A 14,280-nucleotide genomic window follows, 5' to 3' on the forward strand; every position below is an offset into this window, starting at 1 on the left:
AGAGACAATAATTTTCTTGCAGAATGCAAATAACATCATTTTAGACATTTTCCTCTCTTAGTAAAACACAGTGTACACTAATTTAAATTTTCAAACAGCTGCATTAGGGAGAAATTGTCTGGAAATAATTGCCAGTAAAAGTGATGTTTAAACACAATTTCACTAGCATCACTCTTCATAAATAGGGACCTAAACTTTCCTGTGTGCTATTTGCTTCCAATGAAGGGATACCACTTGGTCTTAAGGCATCACTTTAAAAGGCAAAAGCCACTTGAAGGAACATGGTGAGGAGAGCAATGGATAAAAGAGAGAAATAGAACCATTTAGATATCCGAAACCCTCGCTTTTCATTTGCCTCAGCCTGGGGTTTGCAGGACGTCACCCACTCCCACTCATTCCTAACAAGAGTATATATTAAGCTCTTTGAAATGTGAGTATTATGGGAAGGATCGCAGTTGCTTTAAATTATAGAAGTTGGCAAGTGCCTGGGAGGAGCAGGAGGTTGTTTAAACCGAGAAAGACAGTTGCAAAACTTTGTACAACAGTATGAGCTCCAGGCTTCAAAAGTATTCTCACGCGCGGACCAGAACTTTATTTTTCATCAAGCTATTTTTTAAGTTGTTTTGAAGCCGCTTCAAATAATAAACACATATTTCTGCTGGAAACATTGTTTAATGGTTTCTGAATTCATGGGACAAGAGAAGCAAGAAAGCCTCATGATTTGGTGGAAGGTTTGATATCAGCAATGCCTAGAAAAGGTAAGCTTCCCTTTTCTCTGCGTTTTTTCTCTTTCTTTTTCCACCCCCCTCCTATTGGCTTTCATCAACAATATTTACCGAAAGGATTTAAGACAGCTACTTGTAGGGAAATGGGGAACTTGTAGAAAGTATGTCAACAAATGATAAGTCAGAGGTCGGAAATCCTCAGCTGTAGTATTTTCTCCTACTTTCTATTCCGCTTGTCACAGGAACCTCTGTGAACCATTTTTGAGTCTATGAAAAATGCCATTTCTCTCAGAAATTGTGTGCAGGTCTCCAATCTGATGTGCCTAGCATTTGCCAGTGTGCTGACCGGCTCATGTATTGCCAAGGTCACAGTGTCTATGTTTTCTTATCCCGTTATAGGCAATTTAACTTCCGAAACCGTGATCTTGCTATTAACTCAGAAATCTTTCCCATGGAAGACTGTAACATTAGTCCAGAAATTCTCTGAAGTGTGCTTACTCTGAATTCTTATAAGCTTGTTCTGCAGCCTACGTATTTTAAAAGTTAAATAAGTCATTTGACTTCTCTTTTGGAGTGACAAAAAGGACTGTTACAGATATTATGTCCTGGGCAGGGAGAAAGAGTTCAACTCAAAATCTGTGAAGTCGCAGTTGACAAGCAATGCTATGGACTGAATCGGGTTGCTGGGTCTTCTTGGTTGTGCCTGAGAAGGAAGAGAGGTTATGACAGTCCTGTTTTTCTGTGCCAGGATCTAGGAGAAGCATGTTTGTGGTTTTAAATGAAGGGGAACGTAAGTGATGTGTGTTTCTGTTTCCTTGAGAAAGTCTGTGATATCAGTCTTGTCATCGTTTCAAGAGAGAATTCCAGGTGCAAAAAAAAAAAAAACTAGATACAGAAAAAAAGAGATTTGCAAATGTGTCCCCCACACCCACCCCCACCTACCCCACCCCCCTCCCCCCCGCATGCAGGTTGAGATTTTATCAGAGCTCACGTTCATTCCTCAGGCACACATATGAACTTGCAGGCAGAGGTTAGAAAACCCTGTGCGTTTGCAGGAATCTGAGTGGTTTGGGACACCAAGTCGACCTCGATCTGTGAAACCCACTGCTGGCAGAAACTGATCACAGGTCTCTGAGGCCTGGGTGAGAAAGTGGGGTGCTACCTGGGAGCCCTGGCTCTCGGGGTCCACAGGGCTCTATCGGCTTTTCGGGTACCAGCGATTGATCTGTTTGTGGAAAGCTTTTCCTTCTGCGTCAAATTCTAATGACATGAAGTGGATTACAGCGGCTTCCCCTGCCTTTTGGGGTTCCTGGGGATGGGAGAGAGATTAAGCTCAGAAGGAAGGACAGAGATTGTAGAAACACCGAGGAGGCAGCTCCATCCGCTCACTGGCAAGGCGGTGGGGAGAAAGCTTAGCCCTTTCCTCCACCCCCGGGGGTGAGTGGAGGAAGTCGGACCCCCGCCTTGCCGCTTCACTGTCCAGTTCCTTCCCAGACTCTCGCTGCTTCCCTCTCCCCGTCCTGGGCGATCCACGCCAGCCACGCAAGCTCCAGAGAGGGAACAGTGGGTTGGACAGGCAGGCTAGCATCTCCTCCTTCTCGTCCTCTCCGACCATTCCCAGGCCAGTTGGGGAAGCCGCCGCCCTATTTGGAGGGGGTCTCCAGGACCCCACCCCGTGACCTCATTGCCGGCAGCCGGGGAGCTGGGATGGCCAGGGGTTGCGTGGCGCCTGAGTGCACCCCGGGGATGGGTGCGGCCACGCGCGCGCGGCATGGCGTGGGGGACTCGCCCCCGGATGGAGCGCGCACTTCCCATCTCGGGCTCCCACAGAGGCTGGCGGCATTTCTGGAAGCCAGAGCCCCCAGGCCCCGCCTCTGAACCCTGAGGAGGCCCCAAAAAACCAAAACAAAAAGGCAATTAGAGTTGCTAATGAAGCCCCAAGCCAGATGACTCATCTGGGGCGCAGCCACAGGGGGCGGGAGTCGGGGTGTGGGGCTTTGTGATGAAACCTGGAAAAGACGGGTCAGGGTTGTCCCCAAAAAGGATGCTGAGGTGCAGCCCAGGATGACCTAATCGTGCCTCCTCACCTCAGAGCGGCTGGGACAGAGGCCACATCTGTGAGGGACGAGAGCGTTAACTAATGAACTGCCAGAGTGCGAGGGCCACGCTGTCTGAACCTTGAAAAGCGTTGGAACCAGACTAGACCAGGTTGCCAGCTACAGCCGCACACCCCGAGTCCGTGGATCCGGACCTGGGAAGCCCCAGACGCGGGACTCAGCCCCTCAGGCGCCTGGGAGGAGACACTATTGCAACTCAGTAGACCTTAATTATGTGTCCACCAGCGCCAGAAGCTTTGCCGAGGCTCTTTGAACTTGGCCCTTGATGGAGACACCAAGTGGTAACAGCCTGGAAGGTTTATGGAAAACTTAAGAGGGGCTTTGTAAATCAGCCTGCTGAAATCAAAGAGAGCTCCTAGTTGCATTTGAACTAGACCTTGGCGGAGGAATGAAATATCATGGGAGAGACCATAGGGTCAAGAGCATCTAGGCAGAAGCCAAGGAGCAAAGAGAGATTAAAGGTCATGGCTGCTCCCAGGGAGGTGGTGAGGCTCTGTTTCCCCAAGTGTATTTCAGGTCAGTTTCTTGGGTCATTAATAAGATGATAACCAAAAGCACCGCCTGGTCAGGCAAATTTGGGAAAGCATAAAACTATACACCGCAGACGACCAAGAACTCAGGCTGTAGGGTCACAAACATGTGACTTCAAATCGCATCTCCACCCCTTAACTGCCTTGTAATCTTGGACCCAGATTGCTCCATCTGTCAAGTGAGGACCATTATCTGCATTCTTATGAGGACATTTGAAGGATTTAATTAGAGTATTAATGAAAAAGGCCTACTATCAAAGTGTCTGGCAAAGTCATGGGGCCAAAGTGTCTGGCCCCTTGGAATGTTAGTTACTCTGACTGGCTATTAGATGCTACTTTCTTTGCCGCAGGAATTCTCACATGTTTTAGTTCCTTGGTTTGTCCTCTATCTTTCTATGAGTGGGTCATTAGAATCTAATCTAATGAGTTAGAACTCATTAGAATATGAAACCACTTTTTTTTTTTTTGGTCCCCAAAGAGTGTCACACATGGGGGACTCGGAATGCATGCTAGAATATGGTTGGGTTGGCCCAAGGAGTTGAGGCTACCGTGGCCTGCAAGCCCATGAAGTTTTCCAAGATTTAATCGAAATTTATCACTCTTCACCTGCCACTGCATGAATGCCACCCTCAAACTGAGATTCTCCTATCAAAAAAATTGAGTTTTTCTCCTTAAAACTATTGTCAATTTTTATAAGAAGAGAAAAATAAGAGCAAAGCAAATTCTTTCATTTTCACACCCAAAAGCCCAACCTCTGCCTCTGATTTGAGGGCCTGTATTTGGTGGTCAAAGGCAGGGGCATAAGCTAGAATAAAACATGATCCCATCTTCAAGGAGCCATCAGTTAGATTGTTGTTCAGTCACTAAGTTGTGTCCGTCTCTTTGGGACCCCATGGACTGTAGCACATCAGGCTTTACCATCTCCGGAATTTACCATCTCCCAGAGTTTGCTCAAACTCATGACCATTGAGTCAATGACTCTGTCAATAAGGTAGAGAAAATAAACTGTGTGTTCTCATTTCTAAAATGTGAAATTAGGTTTTCAAGGAAGAATATAGGAGAAGCTCAAAGTGAATTCTGCAAAAGCGAGACCTCAAGTCTCTGGAATGATCAGAGCAATAGGTAACTTTCTTTGACATTTACCAAGGGTGAGAAACTGTGCTAAGTACTTTACAGTGATAACTCATGTGTACTTTATAAGGCTACAAGGTGAGTGTTGACTTGCCCATTTCACAGATGAACAAACTAAGCCCTAGAGAAAGGCAGTAATCTGCCTGAAGTCTTCCAGGAAGTATAGTCTCAAACTCAAGTCCATCTGATTCTCTGTATCCCTCACCCAGGAAAGACTTTTCAGAGGAGATAATGTGTCACTCGACCTTGAAGGATGGATACAGATTAACAGGAGGGGAATTTCAGGCAGTGAGAAGAAAATTTGGGGAGTGTCAGAAAATCCACCTGGTGGAAGAAAGGGTGTGCATATAAAGAAGAGGGAAATGAGCTCAAAAGCCTTGGTTAGATCTGAAAAGTCTTCATAGTCTGCGTGTTCAGTCGTGTTTGATTCTTTGTGACCCCATAGACTGTAGCCCTCCAAGTTCCTCTGTCCATGGGATTCTCTAGGCAAGAATACTGGAATGGGTTGCCATTTCCTACTCCAGATGATCTTCCTGACCCAGGGATCAAACCCTCATCTCTTGAGTCTCCTGCATTGGCAGGTGGATTCTTCACCATTTTGGTACCTACAAGAACAAAAATTGACACTTGGTGATAGATGTTAACTAGACCTACTGTGGTGAGTACTTCATAATACATATGAATGTTGAATCATTATGTTGTACACCTAAAGCTAATAGAATGTTCTATGTTAATTGTATCTGAATCAAAAAACAGGAAAAAAAAAGAAAATTCTAAAAATGAAAAAAAAAGAGTAGTTAGCTAGAAAATGCCCCAAAAGACATAACAAAAATGTAGGCAAATGCTATTATAGAAATGTGCAATTAATAAAAATTTATGTTATTTTTTGGGGGGGAAAAAGACTTGGTTGGAAAAAAAAAAGATGTGGTTGGAATCAGATGATAGAAAGCCTTGAATGCCAAACCACAAAGTTTAGATTTCTTTAATAGAGGAATCATTAAAACTTTGTAAACAAGAAAGTAACAGCCTGGCAGTGCTTTAGAGCAAATAACTGAAGATGATTAATTAGTCTGTGCAGCAGGGGCAAAGAGAAAACCTCTGGTTACTGGGAAGCCATGTTTGTCCAGGTAGGAGACAGCAGTTGTTTGCTCCCAAAATCCCTAAGGGATGTGGATGCTCGTCAGACCCAGGCTCCTAATCCTGCTACCCCAAAGCCATGACCACCACAGTGATCTATCCAAGCAACGACCTTGAGGCCTCACTACATCCAGATTTAACCCTTACAGTGACAGGGGGTAGAATGGAAGGAGCAAGAGGGGCAGGCGGACCTCTCAGGACTTCCTCAGCTTTCAGACTCCATGGAGCTAAAAACTCTGAGAGCTTTTATGGACATCATTACCCACACATTTCACCATTCAATCACCAGTTTCCAGACTTGTTCCTATCAAACAGGCCTGTTTCCAAAAGAACTTGAGAGTCTACAAAATTTTTATGCGTTTACAGCTATAGCAATTGCATAATAATGAGATTGGCATGCAGGGATTACGGGAGGGTATATTTTCATATATTCCTTCAGGAGAAATTTTTATCCATCTTCTTGGCTGTCTGCCTTTTGCAAAAGTCAGCTGTCCTCCCCTTGTGTCTGAGAACACTTACTGCGGTGCGATACCACCCCAGGATCTTGCTGGGGGTTGGGTTTGTTTTGTCTTTTTTTGCTGTGCTGAGTCTTTGTTGCTGTGTGGGCTTTTCTCTAGTTGCAGTGAGCAGGGGCTACACTTCAGTTGCAGGACACAGGCTTCTCATTGCAGTGGCTTCTCTTATTGTGGGCTTCCCTGATGGCTCAGATGGTAAAGAATCTGCCCACAATGCAGGAGACCAGCATTCTTTTATTAAGGAGCACAGGCTCTAGGGTGCTTGGGTTTCAGTATTTGGTACATGGGCTCTGTAGATGCAATTCGTGAGCTATAAAGCTCAGTCTCAATAGTTGTGGTTCACAGGCTTAGTTTCTCCACAGCATGTGGGATCCTCCCAGATGGCAGGCGGACTCTACCGCTGAGCCCCCATGGAAGCCCCCTTGTGGTGCTCTGAATAATAGTTATTTGTGCCAGGGTCCTATGACTCCCACCAGCTCCCACATGGGAAATGGCAGCCCACTCCAGTACCCTTTGCCTGAAGAATCCTATGGACAGAGAAGCCTGGTGGGATGGGGTCCACAGGGTTGCAAAGAGTTGAACACTACTGAAGCGACTTAGCACTCAGCACTCAGCTCCCACAGAGGGTGAGCTTCAGAGAGCAGGAATGAAATCATCTTTAGATTTTCCAATGCCTTACAACTGTAGTAGATCTGAATCAATCTACAAACATGGATCTTCAAGAAATCTCACATTTTTCCATTTTATTTCGTACAACATAAATCTGATTCCAAGAGTTTGTGGCAGCAGGAAGTTTAGTTTCAGAAGTGATCAGGCTCCTACCCCCACCGTCACCAGAACTGGGGAGGTCCTCCTTCAGATCACTGTGCCCTCTCTTATAAATCGCCTGTCCCTTTGATGTCTGTGGACTCGGCTTTCCAGCCCCGCTTAGGAAGTGAGGGTCACTGTCCAGCCGGGAAGCTGGGGTCTGAGTGACCCTCTGCTGTCCTGTCCTCTGCGGTCTGGCCACACAGCATTTCCACTTCTCACGGATGCCCTGGTCCCCAACCCTAGACTGTCCCAGTCTGGGAAAGTCGCCCATCAAAAGCCCTGCATTCTTCCCTTTCCCAGCATCTACTCTTGGACTTGGGCTTTAGGAAAGAAAGGAAGAAATATTATTTTTAAGAAATGTCTGCTTCCTGCTCTTCCTGTATAACCTTGAAACAAAGAAGCCCAAAGAGCCAGGCAACCTTCTCACGATAAGTTGGGAGTAGAGAACGCACGTGAATAAATATTTCTCTAAGTTATTTTGTCACATAACCCAAAAGGTATTCAGCAGTGGCTAGTAGAATACATCTTCTGGTAATTGATGAAATGGCATCTCCAAAGTTGCTCAGTTGATCACCAGAGCTTATCAGGCTCTTTATTAAGAACCTACTATGTGCCTGTACCTTGCCTATACTGTCTACATGTCCCCATTTTTCAGATGAGAGAAGTGGATCACTTACTTAACATCCTACGAGCACTGTAGGGAAGCATAGGTATTTAAACTCCAGTTGTAGTCATCTCCAAAACCCACACCCTTCCGACCCTGCCACATGGACTCTGGCAAGGATTCCTAATTCTCTAACTAGCAGTTCAGAGCCCTGGTACTGACTCATCCTAGAGTAGACATTTCCAATTACCATTTTTTAAAATTTATTTTGGTAAAATAAAGTTGATTTACAATGTTGTGCCAATTTCTGCTGTAGAGCAAAGTGATTCAGTTATGCATACACACACATACATATAAACATTCTTTATATTCTTTTCCATGGTGATTTATCACAAGGTATTGAATCTAGTTCCCTGTGCTTTACGGCGGTAGGACCTTGTTTTTTATCCATTCTCTGTATAATAGTTTGCCTCTGCTAACCCCAAACTCCCAATCTATCCCTCCCCAACCTCCTTTCCCTTGGCAACTTATAGATCTGTTCTCTACAACATTTGTTTTAAGTGGAGATTTTTTTCACCACGAACATAGTCTGACTCTGTTTGAAATACTGACAATCTCATGGAATGGCTTTTTACCCCATCTCATCAGCTATCTGTGAGGCAGCAGGGATGGAGACTTAATCCTATTTGAAAGATGAGAGCAAGGCAAAGTGACTTGTCCACAGCCAAAGGACTAGAAGGGAGCTCGAAGTCCCACATGCATTTGTCAGTCTGTCTCCCCAGCAAGGGGCGGGAGTTAGTCCTAATTAATCAGAAGTTATCGATAAGACAGCATTAAATATTTGCACGTTTAGTGCCTGCTCATACCGCCCATAACAGAAAACCGTAGCTGACACAGTTGCCTTAAGACGCATCCTGCTAGATGTGCACGAATGATATTTGAGGGGTGTCATTAAAACTTCACTTGGTGGCCTTGCCAATTGCCAGCATCCTCAAACCACATTACGCTCTTAAACTAGTAAGTTATTTTTTTCAGTTTCTTTCCTGCACCTTAAACTTTTTTTGGAAAAAGACTTCTTTAGTTAATTTTGACCCCAGGCCGCTGTAAAATCTAACTTGAAATCGGTAGCATCTCAGTGTAGGGATTCTTTGAGTTACCAACCCATTTTATTTTATCACGGGTGTTCATACCCATTCCTCAGATCCTTCACCTCACCTCTTTTCCTTCCCAATAAAGACCACATTCCTTGGTATGATCCTGGGGGGAGGGTGTCTTGAAAAATCTGTCTCTTGCCCCCTTCCTCGTCCCCTTTACCCCTGGCTGCTGGCCTCCATATATCCATATACCCACGTATACCAAATACCAGAGACTGGGTGCTTTAAACAACCGAAATTGATTTTCTCACAGTTCTGGAAGCTAGAAGTTCAAGACCAAGGTGCCACAGGTTTGATTCCTTCTGAGGCCTCTCCTTGGCTTGCAGACAGCTGCTTTCTCACTGTGTCCTCATGTGGCCATTTTTCTGTAGAGAGCATATGGCCAAGTTCCCCCTCTTACAAGGACACTGATCAGACCAGATTAGGGCCCATCCTCAGGCCCTCATTTTAACTTGATCACCCCTTTAAAGGCCTTATCTCCAAGTACAGTCATCTGGTGAGGTACTTCAACAGGTGACTTTCAGGGAAGCCCAGTTCGCTGCAGAACAGCCCAAAAGCTATGCACAGTGAGGTCATAACAGTTTCTCAGTCCGTCCTTCTCTCCTTGTGACATAGGTCTAAAGAGTCAAGTCTATTCCCTTTGCATGAATTATGTTGAACCATATACAACGGCTGACCTTCAACCATTCCATTGCACGCGTGCTGTGAGCTGAGTCGCTCAATCGTGTCTGATTCTTTGTGACTCTTTGGACAGTAGTCTGCCAGACGCCTCAGTCCATGGGATTCCCCGGGCAAGGATACCGGAATGAGCTGCCACGGCCTTCTCTAAGGGATCTTCCCGACTCAGGGATCAAACCTGCCTTGGCAGGCTCTTTACCACTAGTGCCACCTGGGAAACCCTAACCATTCTATTATCTACACAAAATGGCAATTTTATATAAACTCCAGTATAACCTAGAGACGTAAAAACTGTCATTTCCTGAAAGCAATTTAGGGACAAAGTCCTTATAATACTACAGAAATTGTCATATTTCCATCCTCCTGTCTTTTCTTGAGTCTGAAATGAAATGGTCCCAGACAAACTTTGAGAATTTATCCACACTACAAACTCCACCTTCAGCTTCAGCACCAATCATAGCAAAATGTTCATTTTTAGTAAGGCAGCCCTGGGCTTCCCTGGTACCCACTCCAGTATTCTGGCTTGGAAAATTCCATGGACTGTATAGTCCATGAGGTCGCAAAGAGTTGGACCCTCTTTGCTACTTTCACTTTCCATTAAAATACCACTGGTTACCAGAAAATTCTTTCTTATGCCAGAATCTGACCCTTTTAAATGTTTCTCCACTGGTCTTGTTCTATTTCTAGAAGTAGCAAGAATCCCACCACTTTCCTCTGGCTTCTTAAACATTTAAAGACCATCACCAGCTGCCTACCTAACCCTCTCCAGGGTCTCCCTGGACTTGCAGGGAGAAATTTCCCTGACACTGTGGTTCACCAAACATACCCACGCCCCTCTGGAAATGACGTCCAGACCTCGACACCGGATACCAGATGACTTTCACAGTCAGTGTTAACTCCACATCAGTTTCCTGGGATGGGTAGCAGCTATGTAGAGACCTGCATGGAGAAGTAATCCGAACCCAATCTAGGGTTCACAGGAAAGAATGTAAAATTCAATTAGCGATGGCTTAAGGAGGAGCAGATTCTCTCCAGAACTGCTTTAACTATTAATACTACACTGGACACTGTCTCTCAGTCCAGGTCACAGGGGAGCTATTACTCTCTGTGATTTAAATACTCTGTTCTCCTTAATGCTAAATTTGCATCAGCTTTGCTAGTCAGCCCATTTCGGAAAAAAAAAAGATCAAGTATGTTACTCAGATTATTTCTTTTCAGCACTGTCTCTTGCTGTGGAGCAGAGGCTCTAGGGTGTGGGTTTCATTAGTTACAGCTCCTAGGCTCTGGAGCACAGACTCAGTAAATGTGGTACACGGGCTTAGTTGCTCTGAGACATATGAGATCTTCCTGATCAGGGATCAAATCCATGTCTCCTGCGTTGGCAGGCAGATTCTTTACCACTGAGCCACCAGGGAAGCCCCAGATTATTCTTTCAATTTAGTTGTAGCAAAGCTGATTTTCATCCATGCTGCGGTTCTGCTTTTCTTTCTAGTTAGCTAAAAAGAATGAGGAGTCGGAAATTGTGACCTGCGGGTGTGACATGTTCAGTCCTAATCCTTCCTGGCTGTGTGTGTGATTGTGGGCAAGTTATCTGAACACTCTGAGCCTCCGTTCATCATTGAAAATGAAAACAATAAGTATGTACTCCAGCAGATCCACTGATATCTTAAGTAAAATATTATATGAGAAAACGTTTGTAAGTCAGAAGATGAGACACACATACTAGTCAGTGTCAGGAGCTGTTAGTTTTGGCCAGCCAGCTCATTTTTGACCTCGGCCTCTTTGTTTGAGGGGATTTCTTCTCAATGGACAAACTGACACCTTCTCTTGTTGTTCAGTCACTCAGTCGTGTCTGACTCTTTGCGACCCCATGGACTGCAGCATGCCAGGCTCCTCTGTCCTTCACTAGCTATTGGATTTTGCTCAGATTCATGTCCACTGTGTAGGTGATGCCATCCAACTATCTCATCCTCTGCCGCCTGCTTCTCCTGTAGCCTTCAATCTTTCCCAGCATCAGGGTCTTTTCCAATGAGCCGACTCTTGGGGATTAAAAACAAAAGCATAAGCAAGAGGCGTGGACACACACTAGGTACTCAGTGAATGGACTTGCACGAGAATATAAACTTGTCAAGGGAAAGAATTTTGGCCAAGACTGAAGTGTTTCCACTGAGTTGTCAAAGTGAAATCCAGAGCGCCTTTCCCTTGTTGCTTTGATTATTCAAGGTCAAAGATGTTTGGTTTGGGATGATTTGTGCTTGCCATCTGCTTACACAAATCGACATTGATGACCTAATGCTTTTGCCAGAAAAGAAAATATACTCATCTCTCTGGATGTTGTCAACAACACGTTATCATAGCTCTATACCATACAGTCCATCAGGGGCCACACCCGAAATCTACAATGTGGCCGAGACCCAGGGGGCCTGAAACCACACTCTCCAAACGACATGGGTGGTCATCACCCACTCCCATAGGGCTCTCCAGGGTTAATGTAGCTCTAAGGTACCAGATTTAAAAAAAAAAAAAATTTCAGGATAATCCATGTACCTGGGGTTTTATGTGGCATGTTCCCATTTTAAAAACAATTGCTGTGAACTATTGCATCTAGAATGGATAAACAACAAGGTTTTAATTGATAGCACAGGGGTAAGCTATAATGGGAAAGAACCTTAAAAAGAAGAATGTGTACAAGTGAAAAAAAAAAAAAAAAAAAACCCTTGATGTGTCTTAGACCTAAAGAAAAAACAATGTCATATTGTTCAATGTAATACAATCTAGAGGCATAAAACGAGTTCCCATTTTCTTCTAAGCAAACCTTCATCAAATCTTCCCAACACACCAGTCAGGCTGGTAAGGTGTTTAACCCTATTTTACAAATGAGACCCAAAGCCTCGACATCAGTTAGCAGTGACACATATGTGGCTTCCCTGGTGGCTCGGACAGTAAAGAATCTGTCTGCAAAGAAGGAGACCCAGGTTCAATACCTGGATAGGGAAAATCCCCTGGAGAAGGGGATGGCTATCCACTCCACCATTCTTGCCTGGAGAATTCTATGGACAGAGGAGCCTAGAGGGCTACAGTCTATAGGGTTGTAGAGTCAGACACGACTGATTTACAAATAAAACCCAAAGCCTCACCGTCAGTTATCCGTGACACATATGTATGTGAATACACAATCCCCTCCCCAACAGAGCCGAAGTCCTCCGTCTCTTGAATTTCAGGAAGAAATTTAAAGTGTGTGTGGCTGCTCACATGCCCAGAGATGGGCAGATTGGGGTGAATAATGATTCTCCTGGCCTCTTCTGGTGACTTGAAAGCTCTATATGCCTCGTGACAGTCCACTCAGGCAGTCACAACAGGGTAACACCATTGACTGAAGGTTTAAACAACAGAAATGTATTTCCTTGTGGTTCTGGAGGAGGGAAGTCCAAAACTCTCTTTCTGGCTTGCAGATGATCAGCTTCCCACTGTATCTTCATGTGGCACAGAGAGAGAAAAAGAGAGAGGGATCTGTGATGTCTCTTCCTCTTCTTGTAAGGACATAAGTTCTGTTGGATCGGGGCCCAATCTTTATGACCTCATTTAACTTTAATGACTTTCTTAAAGGTCTTGCCTCCAATTTTAGTCACATTGAATATTTGGCATTTCAACCTATGAATTTGGGGTGGGGACACAACTGAATCCTTAACACCCAACCTTTTTCTATGGATAATCAGCCTCTCCTGCCTTTTTCTCTTTTCTACTCTTACCCTAAATCTTCCTAAATCCACCCAGCCTACATCATTCAGCCATTTCTCTCTTTCAACCCCATTCTTTGAGTCCTGCAATTCATTATTCAACACAGCTTCTCACTTTCTTAACCCCTCTTCACTCATTCTCTCTCTCTCTCTCTTTTTTTTTTTTTTTTTTTGGCCCAACAGCATGTGGGATCTGTTCCCCAACCAGAGATTGAACCCATATTCCCTGCATTGGAAGTGCAGAGTCTTAACCACTGGACCACCAGGGAAGTCCTCATGCATTCTCCACTTGTTTCTCTCTTCTTCTTTCTCAGCCTTTCTCTTTAATCCCAACTGTCACCTTCTCCAAAGCCTTCCTCCCTCTTCATTTTCTTCTCATCTTCTCCAGAACAACCCCCCGAGTCTAAATTCTGTTTTTGCTTGTTTGCCTCTGCACTTTAGACCCTGCAGTATGTGCGCCCCCATGAGTGGATTGCCCTTGCTCCTGAGTCCAAGCTTGATCTGCTTACCACACAAAAGGCTAATGAATAAGAGATGAGGTGTGGAAGCAAAGAATAGAGACTTTATTCAGAAAGTCAGCTGACAGAGAAGATGGCAGAAAATGTCTCAAAATAACTATCTTATCAGGGTCTGGATGCCAGGTTCTTTTACAGAACCAGAGAGAAGAGCAGTAAGGAACTAAAGCCAAAAGACAATATAAAGAGGGAGAGGCAAGGAGGAAATGAAGTAAAAAGAGCCAAAAAGAGCCATCTGTCTTGCAAAACATCTCCAGGAAAGCCCAGCATCTGGGAAGCTATGTGTTAATCTCATCTTTCTTGCAGCCGTTCACAGGCGGGCAGGGTCAGATTATCTCTCTGTGAGCTGAACAAAGCCACTGCAACAGTCAGGCAGAGGGGCAGGGTCCTCTGAGGCAGGCCATTATATGTGATTATAACAACAAAGCTCTAAAACTTGGGCCATCTGATGAGAAGAACTGATTCATCGGAAAAGACCTTGATTCTGGGAAAGAGTGAGGGCAGGGAAAGAAGGGAGTAACAGAAGATGAAATGGTTGGATGGAATCATGGACTCAATGGACGTGAGTTTGAGCAAACTCCAGGAGATAGCGAAGGATAGGGAAGCCTGGCGTGCTGCAGTTCATGG

General features: G+C 44.8%; 1 protein-coding gene across 1 annotated transcript in view; it reads left to right on the forward strand.

Moving 5' to 3' along the window:
* Window positions 1–543: 543 nt before the first annotated feature.
* The window catches only part of C1QTNF7 (C1q and TNF related 7), a 128,389-nt gene continuing 114,652 nt past the window's right edge, over window positions 544–14,280 (forward strand). Inside the window, exon 1 of the mRNA NM_001076201.3 lies at window positions 544–758. Coding sequence (NP_001069669.3) covers window positions 746–758 — 13 coding nt within the window. The 5' untranslated portion in view covers window positions 544–745. The remainder of the gene's footprint in view (window positions 759–14,280) is intronic.

The sequence above is a fragment of the Bos taurus genome, chromosome 6 (genome assembly GCF_002263795.3).
Source record: "Bos taurus isolate L1 Dominette 01449 registration number 42190680 breed Hereford chromosome 6, ARS-UCD2.0, whole genome shotgun sequence".
In the NCBI taxonomy this organism is placed as follows: Eukaryota; Metazoa; Chordata; class Mammalia; order Artiodactyla; family Bovidae; genus Bos; species Bos taurus.